At 35.8% G+C, this 23,043-nt stretch overlaps 1 protein-coding gene across 6 annotated transcripts in view; it reads left to right on the forward strand.

Annotated features, from left to right (window-relative positions):
* The first annotated feature begins 10,149 nt into the window (after nt 1-10,149).
* Nucleotides 10,150-23,043, forward strand: part of PHF14 (PHD finger protein 14) — a 201,520-nt gene continuing 188,626 nt past the window's right edge. For all 6 annotated transcript variants that reach the window (XR_009505068.1, XM_059933933.1, XM_059933934.1 and 3 more), the window contains exons 1-3: nt 10,150-10,587; nt 11,091-11,201; nt 18,487-19,265. Coding sequence is in view for 5 of the 6 variants with exons in the window: in XM_059933933.1 (XP_059789916.1) it covers nt 10,587; nt 11,091-11,201; nt 18,487-19,265 (891 nt within the window). In the remaining variant the exon portion in view is untranslated. The remainder of the gene's footprint in view (nt 10,588-11,090; nt 11,202-18,486; nt 19,266-23,043) is intronic.

Genomic DNA, 23,043 nt, shown 5'->3' on the forward strand with positions numbered 1-23,043 from the left:
ATGAACTACAACTACACACAACAACATAGATGATCCTCACAAAAAAATATTAGTCAAAGAAACCAGAAACAAAACAACATATACTGTATGAGTCCATGTACATAAAATTTGAAAAAATAGTGTTAGACTCAAGAAAATGACTATATTTATAGGCTGCAGAGGGTATTAATTGAGGGGGCTCAAGAGAGGCTTTTTTGTTCTTGGCATGGATGGTGTTTATGAGGGCGTTTTGTTTCTTGATCCTTTCATCTGTATGTTCATTTTTTGCTTTCCTCTGATATTTTCCAGTAAAAGTTTTTTTTAACTGAGTTGTGTAGATTTAGAACAATGTTAGGGAGTTTGCTTATGTTCTGTCACTTAAAGACCTGATGGATTAAAAAGAACAGAAGGTATCATTTACATATTCTTGTTTCTTTGAAAGCTTCACCACCTTTTGAGTTGATGACATGAAACCTACTGTCTCTAACTAACCTTATTTGTCTAACATACAATATTGTACACTTTATGATGTTGCGTCACTGATGCTGTCTTTGCCCATCTGCTTTGCTTTCTTGGGACTTGCCCCTTGTGAAACTCAGCCCCTAAGACTGCCATTCATATGCACCAAAGCATAATTAAATATCTCGGCTTGTCTAAGAGATCTAATACACAGCTATTATAGCAAATATTGAAATACCTCTCACTTTCATCTTTTCTCCATGCAGAACAAATACTGATAACATTTCACAGTATCATTGTTAGTTTAAAAACAAGCTGTGTTACAGTGTGGATGAAACACTGAAAACACTATGAACAACATGAAAACACTATGCTAGGTAAAAGAAGCCAGACACATAAGATCATTTGTATGAAAAGTCTAGAATAGGCAAATCCCAAGAGACAGAAAGTAGGTTAGTGATTGCCAGGGTCTAGAAATAAGGAAACAAGGAGTAACTGCTAATGTGTTTGGGCTATCTTTCTGTAGTGATGTTAGAAATGTTCTAGAATTAGATAGTGGTGATGATTGTACAACTTTTGAATATGCTAAAAACCATGAATTTTACACCATGAAAGGGTGAATTATATGGTATGTGAATTGTATCTCAATAAAGCTATTATAAAAACTCAGTCCGGAGCTAAGCACCTTTTTTTTTTTTTCTAATAAATCTTTATTGGAGTATAATTGCTTCACAATGCTGTTAGTTTCTGTTGTACACCAAAGTGAATCAGCCATATGCATACATATGTCCCCATATCCCCTCCCTCTTGAGCCTCCCTCCCATCTGCCCTATCCCACCCCTCTAGGTAAGCACCTTTTTTAAAAAAGTTAATCTTGTTATGTCTAGAGAGATGACTAACTGGCTAGGGCACAAAGATTATTTTCATAATTTTTTGTGCATTAAATTTTTTTTACTGTGTGTACATATTATCTATGAAAAATTAATTAATTAAAATTTTTCATTATTATTCATTTTTTAATATATGTGGAAAGTTTTTACTCTGTAATACTAGAGCAGATCCTTGCCGCCTTGGGGAAAATTCTGTAGTCAGTATATTTTATATTATTTGAAAAGAGTGATTATCAATGAACCCTTTATTAGGAAACATTGAAATAATTTTAGAAGTTCCCAGTCATCCAAAGTTGCAGTTGAGAATTCTGATTCAAACCTGACTTCTATTCCTTTGTAGATATTCTGTCTTTTCACTGTGGAAGCACTTAGGATTCTCTTGAAGATCAGATATTTCAGCACTATCTTTTTGTACTTCATCAGTATTATTTTGTCCTGAATATCTCTGAAAACATTAATTATCGCAAGATAAAATGATCCATGGACTCTCTACAGGGAATACCCTTAAGTCAGGGTTCCCCAACCCCTGGGCCTCAGACCAGTATTGGGTTGGGCCTGTTAGGAACCAGGCCGCACAGCAGGAGGTGAGCGGTGCGCAAGCGAGCAAAGCTTCATCTGCAGCTCCCCATCGCTCCCCATAGTTCGCCTTACCGCCTGAACCATTCCCCCCATTGCTCGCATTGCTGCCTGAACCATACCCTCCCCCAAGCTGGGGAAAAACTGTCTTCCACGAAACAGGTCCCTAGTGCCAAAAAAGGTTGGGGACCCCTGCCTTAAGGGATCACAAATGACAGCCATTTGTTTGGCTAGCTGCCTGCTCCAGCCCAAGTCAGTATTTCTTATTTTAATCCTAATAAAATAATAATTTTCCTTCTGTCATAGCAAGCACATGTTACCAAAGGCTTGCCTTCAACAGCCACCTTATTCCAGGTGATCACATTTCATACTGTAAGTGACTGTTCTACCACTGCATCTGTATCTTATTTGCCACTGGTCATGAAGTTGTCACTGATTTTTGACACACACCAAGTCAATTAATAAACCTTTAATTCCCATTGTTGAGAAGTTGATTTATTTTCTGAACACCTTTCTGTAGCAAGCACTGTGTCAAACAAGATTTTAGTAGAAGAAATGGAAACCACTCTAAGTACTTTATTCTGAAAAGAAATTTGGTACATACAAAATCATTAGAAAGGCTGAAAGAGTGAAAGTCAGTGATCCGAAGAGGCTTCTAGTTTCAAGATCATACAACTGTAGCTGTGATCTAGATGTCAGAAAACAAAGTGCAGCTGTTGCTGCTAACATTTTCCAGATCTGGTTTTCCACCATGACCTTATTTATACCTTTGAAACTGGTGAGTAGATGCCAGAACGTAGATTCTATTTTCATAGATAATGGATCTTGTTTTGCTGCTGCTACAGCTAAAAGAAGGTGGTCTCTGTCTCCTTTTCACCTTCTAAATCTCATGATGTACATAAGAGACCTGATATAGATGAATTATATAATTGTCTTAAAGGTTTTTTAAAATTTAAAACCTCTCATGTTGGTAGTTTTACTTAAATGTTTATTGATTCTTGGTTGCCTATATGTTGTATACATAATGTGGTTTTGGTAGACAGAATTTATATATGTTGCCTAAATAAGAAGTCCCGTTCATCTGGCAGATAATGAATGCAAGTTCTGTTTGTAGATTTCCTTGCTCTGATGGTTGTTGTGGGTGGGAAAAAGATAAGTGATGTAGGGAAGGGAGCATGTGAGTAGGCTCTACTTTGTGGTTTATGAGTAGTTTTATACGCTGGATCTTCCTTTTCCTTATGGCAGTTCATGACACTGGGTTCATTATCCTTCTTTCTCCTATAAACCTGGTGCCCAGTCTGGTACTTTCTGTAATCAGACTTCTCACTTAATAAAACTGAACTTCAAATTATATACTGGGGAGAAACACTATTTTCAGCTTCTCTGAAAATGGATTGCTATGTGGCTTTTTTTCCTTCTTATGAATCATCCAGCCTATTATCCAAGTCTTAGCTCTTCTCACAGCCCTCATTATCTCTCATCTGAGCGTTATGCAGAGACTTTACTGGAAAAACTCATTTCAGTAACTCATCTCTTTCACCTGGATGAGATTATTCACTTTTTAGTCAGGTGGGTTTTGTTGGCAATCTGAGCCTACCTCCATAACTGTCAACATTCTTTTCTAGCCCTCAAAAGTTTGCTTGTGACACTCTTCTAAGATTTATAGCAGTATTATGCTTTTATGGCTTTATTTCTATTTTTATATTTCTTCTGTGATTTCAGCGAAATTTGGGGAGGGTAACTGAGATGTTCAGTTACCCTTTGTGAGCCAGTCCTATTATCCTTAGGTTTATAACAAACTGATTTCTACTTTTCTGGCTGCTTAAAAAACTAATCAGGATCTACAGCTTCTCACTCAAACCAGATAATACAATTCAATTTTTTTTTCATTTCTCTTGTTTTACTGCCACCAAGCACCCCATCTCTTTATCTCCAAATATCTTGGATTTGATTATAATCATTTTGAATTACGACTCTTCTATTTTACTTACCCTTGCTTATTAATTGTATTAAAACCCACACTTTTATTATCAATAATTATTCACATTTAATTGTAACTTTTATTTTCCTTTCCTTTTTATGTCATGTTTTGCATTGCATGCCCTCCTATTTCTTGGATTTTTTCCTCCATTTTCCTGGAGTAATTATGGAGATAAGTTACTTTGTCATTTACTTCTCAAAAATTTTATTTAACGAGAGAGGCTATTATTATCATCTCCAGATTCTAAATGAGGAATCAGAGGCTCAAAGAATTCAAGTTGACTTTCTAAAGACACAGAAATTCAGTGGCAAAGCTCTGACTCAAATTCAGTTCTCCAGACTGTTTGTTTGTTGTTTCTTATTTATGTTTCTCTTTCCTATAGCAAGTGTCTACAACAACAGTTTGTTGCTTATGTCACTACCTTTTGTAGGAGTAGCTTGAAGGGCCATTTCTAAATATAAATCTCCTTTTTATAATTATTGTTGATGATGCTTGTACAATCACATTAGGCTTGCTTCGTTGAACAGAATTGCGAATATTAAGAGTATTCTTTGGCAAAACACTCTATTAAGACTGTTTGTGGTTGCAGCTATTAGGAAGTAATTGTTCTTATAATATGTGTAGTAATGCATGAATACCTCAAATTTTAATGCAGAACAAAAAAAGAAACATGATGGATTATATAATAAAAATATTTTAAGAAGATAGCAGATTATTACAAGATTCAAAATTTTCTAAGAATGCAGAAATTTATGTGTGCTTTCAAGATGTACAAAAAAGTTATAGGAGATGATATAATAGCAGTTAATAAACAATAAAAATTCTTTAACATAAAAATAATATTAAGTAATGCAATATCTCTTATGAATATAGATGCAAAAATAGTCAACAAAATACTAGCAAAACTGAAACCAGTAACATATTCACCATGACTAAGAGGAATTTAAACAAGTAATGCAAGGTTGGTTCAACATATGAAAATCAGTCACTGTATTATTGTACCGTATTGAAAAACAAAGTGCAAAAACACATGATCATTTCAGTAGACACAGAAAGAGTTTAATAAAACTCAAAACTCTTTCATATAAAAACAATCAACAACCTAGAAACAGAAAAGAAGTTCCTCCACCTGATAAAGGGCACCTGTGAAAACCCACAGCTAAATATGATTAAATAGTGAAAGACTGAAAGTTTTCCAGAGAGAGAATTCAATATGGCAGCATAGGAAGATACTGAACTCACCTCCTCCCACGGACACAACAGATCTACAACTACATATGGACTAATTCCCTCTTAAAGGGACCTAAAAACTGGATGAACAGAACCTACACAAGCAAGGGTAAAAGGACAGCATTAAGATGCGTAGGAGAGGCAGAAATACGGTCTCACCAAGAGAAAAGAAAATTACACTTGAGCCGTGGTGATCCACACAATCAGGAGGGATTATAAAGTTACAAATATTTTCCCTGAGGAGCAAGGGATTTGAGCTCCACATCAGGCATCCCAACCCTTAGATCCTGCACAGGAGAGATGAGCCCCCAAACACCTAGCTTTGAAAACCAACGGGGTACGGGGAGAACACATCCAGGAAAGCTATAAAACTAGAGGGAATGGAAAACTTGCTCTTAAAGGGACCATGTGCAGACTCACTTGACCCAAAAACTAGCACAAAAACACCAGATTAAAAAGTGCATGGACCATAGATAAAGGAGATACATGTAGTAATCTGAGAGTATCTACCAGAGAAGGAGGAACCAGTTGGGACATTCCCCAGGGACTGAGACACTGGCAGGAGCCATTTTTGCAATCTCAGATTACCTTGCTAATGCCAGCAATGGCAGGCACCATTTTGAAACTACTCTCCCTTTAACTGTCAGCACCAGGGGTCAAATCCCACTGAGAGCCCTGCCCAGCCCTGTTCCTTGGCTCGGCGGTAGCTTTGCCCAACAGCACTCTGCGGCAGTCATGGCATCACCACAACAGGAGGGCACAAGCAGCCCACATAAGAGACACCCCTAGAACACCTGGCTCTGTTGGCTGGGAGGGATTGTGCTTCTGAGCCCAACAGGGCTACATAAGGCCACTTATGAGTGGTCTCCTACATAAGGGCACTCTTTCAAGACTGAAAAAGGTAGCTGATTTACCTAACACAAAGAAATGAATGCAGAGAATTAGACAAAATGAGGAGACGGAGGAATATGTTCCAGTTGAAAGAACACGACAAACCCTCAGAAAATGAACTCAACAAAATGGAGATAAGCAATCCACCTGATAAACAGTTCAAAGTAATGGGCATAAAAATGCTTACCAAACTCATAAGAAGAATGGGTGAACACAGCAAGAACTTCAACAAGGAGATGATAGAAAATATAAGAAAGTACCAAACGGAAGTTACAATTGAACTGAAAAATACACTAGAGGGGTTCAATGGCAGACTGAATGAGGTAGAAGAGTGAATCAGTGAACTGGAGACAAAGTAATGGACTCACCCAGACAGAGCAGCAAAATGAGAAAAGAATTTTAAAAAGTGAAGATATCTTAAGAAGCCTTTGGGACAACATCAAGCAAAATAACATTCACACTATAGGGGTCCCAGAAGTAAGAGAGAGAGAGAAAGGGTCAGTACGGCAATTCCTCAAAAAATTAAAAATAGAACTATCATATGACCCAGCTATTCCATTTCTGTGTATTTATTCAAAGAACATGAAAATACTGATTGACAAAAGATATATGCACCCCTATATTCATTGCAGCATTATTTACAATAGCCAAGATTGGAAGTAACCTACTAACCATTGGTAAATGGATAAAGAAATTGTGGTATACAACTGATCCTTGAACAACACGTGTTTGAACCTTACAGGTTTGCTTCTCAGATTTTTTTCAATAAATATAGTACCTGTATTTTCTTTTTAGAGATCTTTAAGTGTGGGGAAAAGCTTGTATTCAATTAGAGATCACAATATGTGGAATCAAAAGATCTAAAGTTTAAGTCCTGATTCTATCCGAACTGTTTCTGCTTCCTGCCCTTGGGTGAGTCATTTATCCACTTCTTTGTTTTTGAGGTAGAGATAGCAGTACTCATATTTTGATTGCAAGGAGCGGGGAGGCGGTCAGTGACCCTAACCTCTGAGTTGCTCAGGGGTCAACTATATATATATATATATATATATATATATATATACACACACACACACACACACACACACACACACACACACAAAGGAATACTACTCATCCATTAAAAAAATGAAATCCTGCCATTTGTGACAACACAGATGGACCTTGTGGGTATTATACTAAGTGAAATGAGTCAGACAGAGAAAGACAAATACCATATAATTTCACTAATATGTGGAATCTAAAAAACAAAACAAAACAAATGAACAAACAAAATAAAACAAAAACAAACTCATGCATACAGAGAACAGATTAGTTGTTACCAGAGGGGAAGCGGTTGGGGAGTGGGTGAAATGGGTGAAGGGGGTCAACTGTATGGTGATGGATGGTAACTAAGCTTGTGGTGGCGATCACTTTGAAGTGTATACTGATGTCAAATTATAATGCTGTACACCTATAACATATTCTTATATATAGGTAAGTTTTCTCAAAAACCTGTAAACTTTCCTCCTAAGATCAGAAAAAAACAAGGAAGTCAACTCTCCCTACTTTTGTTCAATAGCATACTGGATGTTCTAGCAAGGGAAGTTAGGCAAGAAAAAAAAAAAAAGGGAACTAGAAAAGGGGGGAAAAATTTAATGCCATTTCCTGGAAGTTGCACATACCTCTTCTGCTAACATTGCATTAGCCAGAACATAATTACATAACTGCACATAACTTCAAGTCATGAAATGAAGTCTTTATTCTTGGAAAGCTTGTGCCTAGTTAAAATTTAGGGCTTTCATTTTTGAAGAAGAAAGGGATAAAAGGTATTGGGAGACAACTGTCAGTCTCTTCCATATTTATTAAATGCACATCAAAAAAGCAATTAGCTATTTTAAAATCCTTTCTTTCTTTTTTCTTTCCTTCCTTCCTTCTTTCCTTCCCTTTCCTCTCCCCTTCCCCTCCCCTCTCCCCTTCCCCTCCCTTCCTCCCTTCGTTCATTCCTTTTTTTTTTTCCTTTTTAACACATGGATTGCAAAGTTTAAAACGGTTGTCAATCTAAATGCAGTATAGTCCCCTGAATTGGATCTTGGAACAGAAAAAGGACGTTAGTGGAAAAACTAGTGAAATTAAAATTTTACTTAATAATATTGTACTAATATTAATAAATAAAAACTAATAGTTTTGTAAATGTTCCAGGGTTATGCAAGATGTTGACATTAGTGGAAACTGGGTGAAGAATACACAGGAACTCAGTATTATCTTTGTATACTTCAATAAATCTAAAATTACTTCAAAAGTTAAAAGAATGATTGCTAATAGCCAATGATGAGGAGTTTGGAAAATTGGAGAGAATTCTCATGAACTCTTAGTGGTAATATATGTTAATACAGCCTGTTTTTAGAGAACTAAAGAGAATTAAGCAGTATTTATAAAATTAAATGGTTTATGTATTTTCATTGAGAAAATCTACTTCTAAGATTTTCTCTTATAGAAACTTGAATGCCAGCTTTAGAAATCTCTTTTCCCTTTTAAATAAGTCAGAATAATTCCTCCCAATGAATGTAGGAGGTTGTCAGAGAGAGGAATGTTTGGTTTTATAATTTCAGGGATTAAACAATCCATAGTATGGTTAATGTTTGAAGCATGTAGAATGGAAATGAAGTTCCTGGAGTGGAGTTGGTTAAATATTTAAGTTGCTAGGCTTTTGACTGGAGAAATAACAGATCTGAAAGGCAGTGGGGAACATTAAGGACCAGATGCCACATTTGGATGTTGAGAAAATGAGTGGCTTCCATCTGAGGGGGCTGCAGGGTAACTTTCCACTTTATACAAGGAGGTACAAGAATGATCATCGAAAGGGAAAAGGGTTTACTAAGGTTTTAAAATTTTGGAATGGAAGTTTCCTCAGCACGATAGAAAGATTTGAGTGGGTACATAGCAGTGGTAGTTTGGGTCAGGGAACTAAAGGTTCAGAGAGATTGGAGGGTCAGAGAGACTGCATTTTTAGCAGTGATTAGGAACACAGAAATATGAGGTTGCCGTAACTACTATTGTGGTGGAATATCCTGAGGCATTAGAGGTAGTCCAGCTTTTGGGGAATCTGACTAGCCATACTCTCTTCGTCCTGGTCATTTGCACATGTCCTTTCTTTGGTCTGGAACCTCTGTCTCTTTTTCTCCCTTCCCCAGCCAGTTCAGACACTGTGTCTGGATCTAAATATAACTTTCTCCAGGAAGACTTATTATGTGTACTTTTTCTCTGGCAGTCCTTTTCACAATAGAGAGCAATTGCTCACTGACTTCTTTGTGTCCTCAACTGTACCTTAAGCTCTGGCAGGGAAAAGATAACAACTTTCTTGCTGAAGGTTCAGCCTGTATGTAATCATCCCATGACTTGTACTATATAGGTATTTACCAATTTTTCAAATTTAATGTTATAAAATTTAATTCCAGTTTACAAAAGAATTCAACACGTTTTCTTTAAAGAATAAGCGCCACTACTGCAATGTATGATTTGATTCCTATATATTTCATTTACAGTCCTTTGTAACACGGTATTTCCCCATGTTACAAACATTAGCACTCAATGTATATCTGGGGAATAAATGAATCAATGGAATCGGCTTCATTCAAATCTTCCTCTATCCTTGATATATAAACATTTAAAAAGTATTAATACTGCTCAGATTCTAACATTTTAACATTGTTTTTAAAAATAATTAACCTGTATGTGAATAAACGTGGCGTTTGAAACTGTTGAAGGACTGACGTACGATTGTACATACTCTCCTCATATTTTTATGGATTTAAAAATTCACCTTATAAAATAAATGATCTAAATGTATGCAAGGCACTATTCCACATTCATGGGGACACACATCCTGCTCCGTCTTGTCAGACACAAAAATTGGCCTTCCACGGATTTGGACTGAGGGCCGGGCCTCGGGGACTTATTGGCCAAGGGTCTGGAACTCTCTACTCCCCCCTCGCACTGCTCGGCTCCTCTCGGCTCCCTCTCGGCTTCCGTTCGGTTCCGTCCGGCTCCGTTCGGCTCCTCCTCCCTGAGGGAGAGCGGAGGCGAGGCCGGCGCACGCGCCTTCGGCTCCTGCTGCTCTTAGGGCCGCTCTCTGCCTGGTGTTTTCACTTCCTTCTCTTCAGAGCTGTATCCGGGTCGTTGCTTTCCCTATTGTTTTAGGCAACCGGCCTCGGATTGTGTAAATTCTGAGTCTTTTGTTGCTTTTGTTGCAGGCTAATAAAGTTTTTCTTTCGTTTATTTTTTTTTTCTAGGAGTTTTAACAGGGGACATTAACTCCCCAGGGCTGCCGCGCTGCCTGGGCCGGAGGGCGCCTTTGGCCGGGAAGCGCCAAAGGAAGGCGCGCTAGCGGCCGGGGTCGGTTCTGCGAGGACCAGGGGCCGGGGGGCGGGAGGGGAACCGCGGGGCTGCACCTGGGGCGCCCCGGTCTGGTCCGCGGCGCCGCCTATTTTTAATAGCATCTTTTGGACTCGTTTCCTTGGTCTCAGTCCTCGACCTCGGCGCTGCCTGGGCTCTCGCAGCCTCTCCCTAGGTCTACTCCAAACGACCACCTCGGATTCCTTAGTAAGTGTGTCGGAGGCGTCCGCGGGGCGACAGGTCCATTTCAGCCCTTCTAGAAGTCAGGGCCGGCTGGAGCAGGGCGGGGGTGGGAGTGTCCTGCGGGAAGCTGGACCCTTCGTGGACGCTCCCCCTCCACGGTCCGTGGGAATGAACATAGCTTTTCATATTCCCTGGTCTTTGCATTTTCTATTGACTGTTAAACGATGTCTAAGTGAGGGATTACAAGCGAGTTTCAGAAACAAGATGTTCAAGAGGGCCAGTTTCGATTTTGGTCGGCCTGGGTTCGTCTTTGCTGCACCTTGGGGCTGGAGCTGCCCGTGGATCTGCCCGGCCCTCCCCAGCCAGTGTTCCCACCCCAACCTTCCCCACACCTTTTACTGAGAACTGAATTAAGACAGAGATTTGTACCACCTGCACGAGGTCATCTGTACCTTCCCTCAGTACCACAGCTCTCCCCTGTGCTTGGCGTGATTATGAATGACGGTGTAATGTTTTTCTCTTAACAGTGGATCGCAGCTCCAAGAGGAGGCAGGTGAAGCCTTTGGCAGCTTCTCTGCTAGAAGCTCTCGATTATGACAGTTCAGATGACAGTGATTTTAAAGTTGGAGATGCTTCAGGTAAATGTTTCCTTCTCGCTTCCCTTTTCCCAGCTTTCTGCAGTTGAGCTGATCTTCAGACTTTTCTTAAAAAGAACCCGTTTAATTAAAATGCCAGTATAAAGTTAAAGCACATAAACTTTATTTTGTCTGTTTATTTCCCACCTTTCCCTAAGATCGTATCACTAGATACTATCACTGCTTCTGTTTTTTTGATACTTACTCAGATAATTATCAGAGAAGGCCTTATTCCAAAGATACAGTAATACTGTAAATCAACTATACCTTATTAAAAAACAAACAAAAACGTACAAAGATGCAAAAGTGTTTTCTCTATTCTTTACTTTAAAATATATTCATGCTTATTTTATGGACAGAGGGGAAAAAAATCTAGAGATACCCTGAAGTAGAGTGCCATCCTGAGAATAACGTGAGCCATGAACAGCCCAGGAACAGAGTTCTCTTTTCAGATCACTTGGCATCCCCTGAGGGGAGTTTTGCTTTTTGTCTATTAGCTCCCTTACCAGAATAGAATTGACCAGAAAAGAGTTGTACTTTGGTAGGTGCTGGATCTTGTGGATTGGGCCTTTTAAAAATATGAGGTACAAAGTATGCCTGCTTGCTCGTTATATTTTGTGGTTTTAAGAACAATAAACTTCTTTAAAGAGTTGTATATTCACATGGTACAAAATTGAAGAACAGAGAAGTGTGGTTTTCGTTTTATCTCCTGTTCATTGTAACTCACACACATGCACACATATATACATATAAAGTTTTCATTGCAGGAATCTGAGAAATACAGATTATGTTTAAATATTTTATGTGAAAAATACAAATACATGAACAATAAAAATTACTTAATTCTGTCCCTTTTGACAGAAATTTAAATAAAGTGAGAAATTGGAGCCCTTTCAGTTTTATCTTTTTAACAGTTTTAAAATATTCTTCCAGAGAATTTTTGATGCTTAGTCATATCTCTCTCCTTTGCTCTGGTTTTTCTTTTTCTTTTCTTTCTTTTTTTTTCTGTTCGGTATGGTAGGAAGGGATGAAATTTGCTTGTGTTTTGTTACTATTTTACTTTTAATGGCATCAGCAAGCAGAATTTGCATTGTGATTTACTGAGAACTTTTTGTTTCCACAATCTCATTTAATTTTTACAGTAACTCTGTTTAGCAGATATTATTTTACAGATAACAGGGGCACTGAGTTTAAGGAATTTGCATGAGGCCACTTAGGCCTAAATGGATCTAATCCAATTCTTTTGACTCCCAACATTTAGAATCTTTTTATTGCTTAGATCCTAAAAGTAGATAGATGTAATCTTAAATTGAAACTACTTACTTACTGTATCAAGGTGACTAATTGAGGTTACTTCCAGCAATTAAAAGTTGTTAAGTTTATCTTGATCAATTTTTTTAAACCTTTACTTCTCAGCTCTTTCATCTCCCATTTCGTTTACTGTTGTTTGGTACTTCCAAAGAAGGGAAAGAAAGGGAAGGTAAAGGAAGTAAAATTCAAACCTATTTTAGTGCTCCTGGTGAAAACCTTGGCAGAAAAGAATATTCTTGGCTAGAATGTAGCTTTGGTTTGTCATGGTTGAGATTGTAAACTGACAAAAATAGTTGGGTCTCAGAAGTTATGACTTAATTTAAATACCATTAGGGAAAAACTCCAAAGCTTAATTTCTTTAAGTATTCCATAATTATTTTTATGAAAATAAATCCTGACTTTGTATATAATTTATCTCTTTTTGTTTATTGAGATGTATCACTTACCTTTACAAGGGTTAAAACAATCTAATGATACAAATTACTTAATCAAAATAATTTTTGGTATCAAGCAAATTAGAGACTCCTGACCTTGTTAAAGCTTAATCATGGTTGATGGGAATTATCTGTTACTTGTGAAAGTGGTAGAATGAGTTTTGTTAGGTTGATAATTTTTTTTTGAATCTCCTAAAAGCACTCAAAAATGTATACTTTCTGTTACCTAGTCTGCTATACTTGTAATTTACTTCCTGGGCCCCAAAGGTCACAAATTTATTTGTGTAGTTCTTGATATATTATCATAACTGAGAGTTTAGAAGAAAATGATTTTGTTTGAAATAGGTATTAGTAGAAATTGAGTCGTATTTTACACTCCTGGTTAAGGTGCATTGTTGTCTCCAATAGCTGAGATGTTGGCTTACTCTAGATTACCAGTGTTTCCTGTTTGAATCCTTTCTCGTCTCTGCGTAAGACAGTTGGACTCTTACAGGAAATAAGACATTAGACTTATCACTGTTTTCCAAACATGCTGAAGTTGTGGAATCCCAACCCTATTTAGTAATAGGTGATTAAACTGGAGGTGGAGAAATAATAGCTAAATAATAATCTTTAATGATAGCTAATAATAATCTTTCTGATCATAGCTTCTTTCAAAACAATCTGTAGACATGACTAACTCAATGAACTACTGACTTCCTTCAAACTTAATGTTAAAATGGTTAGATTGGTGGCCCTCAATTTTTAACTGATTCTATGCATCAGTTTCTTCTGATTTTCATTTTGAATTCTGAAATTCTGACTACAAAACTTCATATTTCTGTTTGGCTTTAAGAATAAATAGAGGGACTTCCCTGGTGGTCCAGTGGTTAAGACTCTGAGCTTCCAGTGCAGGGGGTGTGGGTTCCATCCCTGGTTGGGGAACTAAGATCCTACATGCTGCAGAGTGCAATCAAAAAGTAAATAAATAAATAAGAATAAATATAGACATTTCTGAAAAGTTATCACCCTTGCAGATAGACATAATTTTATTTTTGTGCTTCTCAGATGATAACATAGAGAAAGATAAATATTATTCAAAAATGACCTGCCAATAAGATTGGCAGGTGATTATAAACAGTTAATAATTATCAGGTTCTACCTTTAGAAAATTGTGAACTGAAAATAGATCATCTTTTATTTTATCTTTAATGTGAAAGTAGGGCTAAATTTCTCATTTTTGATTGAGGACAGTCAATAAATACATTTTCAAATTAGTCCTAAAACAGTGTGTAAGTGTATTAGAGTTATGGTGGTAACCACCAGAAGAACTGTATGTAGAAAAGTTAGCTGGTACCATATGAAATTATCAGCTTTATAGGTCTAAGACAGTTAATTATTGGCAATTTCATGGTTTGGCCTAGTTAAAGTGGTTATATTTGAGACTTGGACTTAAGATTGGGTATAGGATAGGAGACATTTAAGATAGGATTGATTACATTTAGTAATCTACATAACGAATGATTATGAAAATAAGTGCATATATTACTTTTATTAAAAAAGACAAAATAGCAGTGCTGTGTCTTCCCAACCCCCTAGCCAAAGTAAGATGGCTAATTTTAGATCTTGAGCCATAGTTTAGTTGGTCCAAATTGCCAGAAAACAACTTAACTGGAAGAGTCAGGCTGAGAGTTTGCCTTGGTAGTATTTTGTGCTTAACTGCCTTTGGCTAAGTGGATCAAGATATGTTCATTGACCAACTGTAGCTTTGTTTTAAAGCACTTTGCTGGATATTACGGTGAATTCACAAATAATGATAATGCTAGAATAATTAAATAAAATAGCAGATAGATGTTATAAGGCATGATCGATCACTTGTGTAGTTCAAGTCTTTCAAAGGAGATGGGACTACTTGAGACTGGATTTACAACGATTCTTTGAGGAGATGAGACTTGAACTAGGAACTGAAAGAGAAGCAACCTAGGTAGGGGAAACGTTAGGTGTTAAAAATGTGGAGGATGGAAAATATCGTTTATACATGGAGATCAGGTGTCGAGTAAAAGCGTAGTAGAAGAGATGAGCCTGGGGAAGTAGAATGAGGTCAAATTGAGGTCTTACATGCTAGACCAGTGTTTCTCAATCTCAGCAATATTGGCATTTTGAGTTGTAGATGTAGAATGACACAGCTGGGACTGGAGTCAGAAGTAGAAGATGAGTTGTGTTGACTGATTGGCTTTTTAGAAAGAGATATACTAGATGGGTTAAAAATGTTTCCAAGATGATAACTGAATAGTAGACTGGTGATCTGTCTGTTATCTGTTATATATATTTATACTCCTAATTACTGTTGCACCAGATCAATAAACAGAATAGTTAAATAATTAAGGTTGATGAACAAAGATGATTTTTTATACTGCAAAGTTAACATAAAACTCTGAATTAAATCATATTGATTTTATTATTTAATATTTATCATGGGGGAGACTTAAGCATTGAATATTGTGAAGGGATTCTTGAAGGTTGGTTTCTAATCTCTGTAACTGTAAAACATTTAACTGTCTGTTAGCTGAAATAGCTATATTGCTTAGAGAGGTTTTGATATATTGTGTTTGAGAAAGGTTACCTCTTATTTAACTGAATAGGAGGTAGGGATTTCCATGTTAAAGATTTTTCTTCTAATGTAAACATTTTTATTGTAGACTTAGAATTAACTCTGTTCTTATACCTAAGATAGCTGTATTTGAAATATCTGGTTTATTTCTCTAGTTTGTTACTACTTTTTTCTTTTATTTAAGGTTGTAAGAGTGATGGATTTGAAACGTTGTTTGAATTGGTAGGAATGGGAAATTTTTCATTACAGCCTACAAAAATAGAATTATAGACAGCCAAGGACAGTGATTTTCTCATTGTCATTATTACTAAGTAATGCCATAACTAAATATTGTTTATCTCCATCCCTCAAGTGCGTATGTACCAAAAAGAACTTATGACTAATCAGTTGAAGAAGTTATTTTTCAGAAATCAGAGAAAGATAAAATTTGATATATTCCTGATCCCAGCAGTTGGAGTATGGATAATGTGATATATGGAGAATGAAGGGTTGGGTAAGCTACTAGGATTTAATTCGTGGAAAAATCTCACATTCTTCTAATAATGTTAACAAATATAAAGCATTTAAATCTTTTTAAAATTCTACCTTCTATTTAGGCGTGATAACAAAACAAAATCAGAATCAAAGAGTTATCAATTTCCCTGTACTTTTAAAAATAATCGGTTGGCATTGGCAACAACAACCAAAACAAAACTGCAGAAATTCTTGACATTCTGTAAAATTTACAAGTAATAGCACAGTTGGATTGGTCTCAATTTTGATCAGGAGCCCACGTTTGTGCTCCACTTGATTGTTCTTTTATATCTACTGTTATGTTTTTATTGGTAAAAATTATTAGGAGTACTTTTTAGTTACTTAAGAAAAAATTCTACAAGGTTAATCCAGAAGAAAAGTTCCTTTTCTCCATTTCCCAGGGCTGTTAATTATAGCATTGCTTGCTTTAGTCAGTGTGCACAAGGATCTATCTTTGCCTTAGAAGTGTTTGGTCAACTCTGCTTATTATTATATCCTTATCTAAAAATATCTAGGAACTATTATTTTTTATCGGGGTATTTTTTCTTGGTAGGTTGGATTTAATTGTTTTGAGTGGTATAAAAAAAATCACTTCTTTTCTTAATGATTTGTAGAGCTGTTGGACTGAAAATAAGTCCCCTATTTGTAAGTGACATTGGGTCCACGCTCTTTTGGAAATTTAAGAAGCTCACAAATCCAAAGATGTTTCCTAAGTTTGGCATGAATTTATTTGATGGTAAAACCTGACTGGAACTGATAGGAGTTTATTTGCAGCGTTTACTTATCATACTTGTAAATATTCATACTTTTCACTGCAGATGTATTTGATTACAGTATAGTACCATAGACCTCACTGGAGGTGTTAGTGTAATATATTGTGCATACACTATGATACCTTTCTAAAATCTGAAAAAAAATCTAAATTCTGTAACATGTGTGGCTCCAAAATTCAGATAAGGGATGGTTGGCCTACATGATGTTGCTTTTGTGTCCTTTACAAGATTGTTCAGGATGAGAGTGTCTTGTCACAACAGTCCTGAATAAGATGTAGGCACCTGTATGATAATCTTGAGATTGACAGTGATTTTATAGGTTCAATCAACATCCACTAAATGTTAGTCTTTATTTTTTATGTGATTTAACTTGCAGGATTTTTTTCATCAGCCATTTGTAAAGGATTTCTGAGATATTTTAGAAACCAGATACTAATTACAGACAATTTTTTTTACTTTGAACACCCAGGTAATTATAGAGGCTAACACTGGTTGAGTTAACAGAAATTAGAATGGTGTGGAAACATGAATTTTTTTCACCGTTTTATTGTTACCCTTATCTTGGTTATAGGTGCAAAATATTCATCACCCTACAGATTTTACTATTGATGTTGGTTACAACTTGACTGTGACTGGTTTGTTTCCCACTGCCTCCTGCTCCCCTTCCACCAATAACCCTCTCCACAAATATTTTAGATTTTTATTGATTTGATTATGTATAAAGAGGATTAGAATGTTACTGAGTAATGTTGGTCTAAGAGGGCCTGAGCCGCCCTAGACAGGAATGGAAGGCACTTGCTAGAAAGCTTATGGTCCTGCATGAACTCTTTAATGTCCTCAGCCTATCTTTTTAGTGACTACTGTGCTTGCTCATTTCCGAGATGGATTAGGTTTTAAAAAAATGCATTAATCTCTTTCATTCTAGGGTCTGTAGTAGTTACTGCCTAGAATTTTTGGAAGTTTAGGTAACTCTTTTATTGATATGAACAGTATCCTAATAATCAGAAAAATTGATAACTTATCTTGCAACTTCCATTTTCTGTGCCATTGCTATTGTCTGTTTTTCACTTGTGTATTTGGTGATCCTAAAATTGATTGGTATATTAGGGATGTGGTACAAATTGACTGTCATAAATATCTGTGTTCATTTTTGCTGGGTGAAGAGTGAGATAAATGAAACAAAGTTTTTGGGTCATATTTTTCTTGTTCTGAATGTGACTCAATGCATGTAAGTACATATAATTTATGACAGAAAGATGTAAGAGAAGAACAATTTGGTATGTATTACATTATCATAAAGTTAAAATCAAGTGCTCAATTTAAAAAGAAGCACATTTACTTTTCAAAAAAAATTGCCTCTAAGGTACGCAGTATAGCGTGAGATGTATGACACAAAATAGTGGTCCTCGTTTTAAAGCATATTTTAATTTAGAGTTACATATATTCATCTTCATTAGTGCTATATTGAACTAGAACCATTATTCCAGCTTCATTGATTTATTATTTAATCAGGTTGGGAACGTCTACCATTCTTTGACTTAAATTTGTTTATATTGTTTTGCAAGTTATTCACAAATTTTGGTGGTTTCATTTGTGTCAGCGTTGTGTGTGTGTGTGTGTATGTATATACATATGTGTGGTTTTTTTTTTTCTCATATTTTCAACAGATTCTGAAGGGAGTGGTAATGGAAGTGAAGACCCTTCAAAGGACAGTGGAGAAGGTTCCTGTAGTGATTCTGAAGAAAATGTTTTAGAGGAAGAACTGAATGAAGATATTAAAGTAAAAGAAGAACAACTTAAAAATTCTGCAGAGGAAGAAATACTATCATCAGAAAAACAGTTAATTAAAGTGGAAAAGAAGGAGGAAGAAGAGAATGGAGAGAGACCTAGAAAGAAGAAGGAAAAAGAGAAGGAGAAAGAAAAAGATAAAGAGAAGGAGAGAGAGAAGGATAAAGAAAAAGCAACAACATCTGATAATGTGGCTGCTTCTGCTGCTTCCACCACACCAGCCACAAGTCCTCCTGCTGCTAACACATCTCCTTCAGTCCCCACTACAGCAACTACAGAGGAACAAGTCAGTGAGCCAAAAAAGTGGAACCTTCGTCGCAACCGACCACTTTTGGATTTTGTATCCATGGAAGAGCTGAATGACATGGATGACTATGATAGTGAAGATGACAATGATTGGCGACCCACTGCAGTAAAGAGAAAGGGAAGATCTGCATCTCAGAAGGAAGGAAGTGATGGAGACAATGAGGATGATGAAGATGAGGGAAGTGGGAGTGATGAGGATGAGAATGATGAAGGCAATGATGAAGATCATAGCAGCCCTGCCAGTGAAGGGGGTTGCAAGAAGAAGAAGAGTAAAGTTCTTAGCAGAAACAGTGCTGATGATGAGGAACTGACCAATGATAGCCTGACACTATCTCAAAGCAAGAGTAATGAGGTAGATCAACCCAATTTTTATGATATCTGTCTGTCTGGGGAAAAGGGAATTCTTCTCTGAACCATTCTACCCGTTATATTAAGTGGCTTCCTTGAAATCCTGTTATAGACAGCTGTGGTAGTGAGTGAGCACCCTAACTGTAACATTTATTCATTTGGTCAGCCCGCCTTTATTGAGTATCTGCTGTTTGTCACCGTCCTCAAGGAGCTCACAGTCACCGTCCTCAAGGAGCTCAGTCTCTATACTTAGAGAAATATTTCTATGTCCATACCCTTGGGAAATAGTGGTTTTCCTTTCCCTTTTCTGTCCTCTCACTCCATTGTTCATAGGACTGCTGAATGGTGCTGAGTGGATTATGAAAACAAAGGTCACCTTTCTTTCAACTTAGTTATATCCATATCCGCATAAAAATTTAGACTTTTAGAATACTTTTGAGCAGGGCAACAAACAACTTAATGATCGTCTCAGGCTTTTAGAGATTCATTTTAAAGGTTAATTCCTTTTTCAGTTGTAGCACCCATCTGAATAGTCACCAGATCTTTGCTTTAGATGTATGGGAGTAAATACAAACTATATATTTACATATTTTTAGTGAATAAGTTCTCTCTACAAAGAAATGAAAACAAACAAACATTTCTTATCCTAAAACAAACATTACTATCATAAAACTACAGTAATGACTCAGTTCTTCCACTTGAAGTTCTACTACTGAAAGTTAGGTTTATCCATTGGGCCCAAGATGCAACATTCAAGACTCTTCAGTCAAACACATTTGTGTCTCTTTGTCTGTGTGTTTATGTATATGTTTTTCTTCAAAAGAAAGACTGAGTTGTCGTCTTACATGTAGATGTACCTGTTACATCACATGTAGAACTATAATAAGTCTGTCATGCCATTAATGTGTTTATAGTCTTAAAAATTCACTTCTTTAACAAGCACTTATTTTTTTGTTTTTTCATATTATTGAAATAGGTTAAATTGGTAGAAAGATTTTCCTTCTATGCTTTATTTGTTCTTTTACATTTCTTCTGTTTACAAATTTTACATAGCAGTGATTTTCTATTTTAAGTTTCATTTAAAAATTTGGTGTTTTACCAAAATAATATGTAGCAGATTAGGAGGTGTTATATGTCAGTAGAGATGAAGCAGTAGTTTATATTTTACGTTATAAACATTGGTTAACTTCCAGGTTGCCCATTTTCTTAAGAAGAACGTTGCCTGATTCCAGTGCTTACCTAATTCCTATCTTTAGGTAAAGGAAAATTGTCACTTGGAATATAGTATAGTATTCATAATGATGTAGCACAGACAGTTCCATATTTCCAGTTTAAGGAAACAGAAGTATGGAAAATCTAATTGTTCATACTTTATTTAAACATGTATCCAGTTTATTTTATAGCACTTAATACTAACCTATATCTACTGACTAAGGTTACCTTCTGCAGTATCACGTTCTTCATTTTTATTAGCCTGACATTCACAAAAGGAGGCTGGCTAGGATAGAAGGCAGTATGGATTAGATTTATGCTAAGGTGTGGGGGAACACCTGCATGTGTCTAGAAATTTGCCATGTAAAATATATATAAATTATCCATTTGTTAATAATCTGTAATACATAACAAGTTGCTTAAGAGATTGTAGACTATCCTTTATGATGCATTTAAAGGCCACATGTGCTGTTTAGTTTTTTTCCTACTAAACAGAAGAGATTTTAGTAAATAATGGGACTTTATTTATTTAGGTTAACAGTCCGAAAGGAATGAGATTCCAGGGCATTTCTTGGATAAGTGCCTTGATACAGTTGTCAAGAAGATTATTCTTATAGTAACTAAATGAATTCCTTTTGTGTTAATTTATGTTAATTTTCCTTTTGCTCTACCCTATGCAGAAATGTAGAAGAATTTATATAAGGTTAATTTTTGCTCAATAATATTCTGCCTGAAAGCTTGATAACTGTTTTTTTTCCAAGACTGTTATTCAAACTCTTAAGTAATTTTTTATGATTCTAGTTCTATGTAAATGTCACTTAAATTAGATATTAAATTTTAAGAAAGAACTAATCGAAATTATTTTATATTTCTAAATTTCCTGTTCTTATAATCTTGATTTTGTAAAAAAGATGACTAAAGGTAATCCTTGTTGTCTTCTGGCCAACGTTTGTATTTTAATCTTCCTGGTTATTTTAGGTAGTGATACCTTGCCAAGTGTTCATTAGTTAATATGTATATATTTGATTATATTTGAAGTTTTATTTTTCTATGCTTTTACTTTGTTTTCAAATACTACTTTGTAATAGAGATAGCTGAAAATGTGGTTTTAGAATACATAATAAAATTGTATTTAGTCTATAAGCAGGAAAATTTTTTCTTGGATGCTATGTCAGGTGCTTTTGTAGGGATATGGTGTTGGGTATCATGTAAATGATGCCCAGGAACTTTCATAATTTTGAAATTTCTTAGGGGAATTTGACATTTTTTTTTTGAGTGGAGGCCTTTTATAATTATTGGCTTTTAATGGTCTTACCATGCCTATGTTGTAAGCCTTGAAATGCTCTAGAGCAGCGGTTCTCAAACTGTTTGGTTCAGGACACCTTTATAGTCTTAAAAATTGAGGACCCCGATTATTATTCATATAGGTTATATCTTTTGATTTGCCATTTCCAATTAAAACTCAGAAATTAAAAAAAATGAGATGTATAGAAACAAGAGTTATTAGATTGATGACACCATCCCGTGTCATGTAACTTCTGGAAATCTTCACCATACACCCATGAGAGAGAGTGAAAAGGCAAATATCCTTAGTATTTGCCTTTTGGATCCCCTGGAAGAGAGTTCCCCAGACCACACTTTGGGAACTACTGTTCTAGATTTGGGCATATGATAGCCTGCATTTTCTTCACATGGGCATATACCTTTGTCAGTGGCATTATGGCATTTTTTGAATTTAGTGCTATCTGAAACAATCCCCTTGGAATATGGTTACATGTCTTTTTCAAACTTTTATCTTGAAGTTTTTGAGATTCACCAAGGTTATCTTGCCTTTAGTTTTCTGAAATAAATTTTTTGGGGAGGGCTGTATAGTATTTTCAGATAATGGTTCCCATTTTCAGGACTTTGAAACTAGAGCTTTGAATGAGAATTAGTATATGATAGAAAATCATCTCAGTATAAATTTTCCGGTGGATGTTTTTTACTTTTTTTTCATAAGGTTAAATAGATTAGATGTCTTGCCATGTGAAGAAATAGCAATTGTCATCTGAATTTTGCTAATTAAAATGTAAACATTTTGCCAAAATTTTTAAATAGCCATTTCTTTTGGGGGCTTCTGACTTATTAATCACTTGTCTTTTTACACATTTCAAAATAAAACAAATTGCTCTAAAGCCTAAAAAAAAAAAATCAATTTGTAACATTGTACAAAAATTACTTGAGATTCTTGAAAATTTAACCTTCTTTAAAAACTTCTAGGAAGAACTATTGGTCAAACTTGGTATAATAATTTTTTCTCATTTTCAGAGCAATAGGATTCTTTTAATTCTGGTTTTATATGAAGGGTGCTGGAATTTCCTCCTATTAAACACACATATAGCTTAGTTAGACTTTACCCTGTTGTATATGTTATTTATAATAATCTTTGTGGAATACATATATAAATGAACACTAAACATATTTGAGAGCCCATAAAAAACATTGGGCAGAATCATTTTTGGTGTAAATTTTAAATCCCAAGGAGAAAAATGAAATAATTTACAATAAGGAGTCATTGATTTATTACTATA

This window comes from Balaenoptera ricei, chromosome 9, assembly GCF_028023285.1.
Source record: "Balaenoptera ricei isolate mBalRic1 chromosome 9, mBalRic1.hap2, whole genome shotgun sequence".
In the NCBI taxonomy this organism is placed as follows: domain Eukaryota; kingdom Metazoa; phylum Chordata; class Mammalia; order Artiodactyla; family Balaenopteridae; genus Balaenoptera; species Balaenoptera ricei.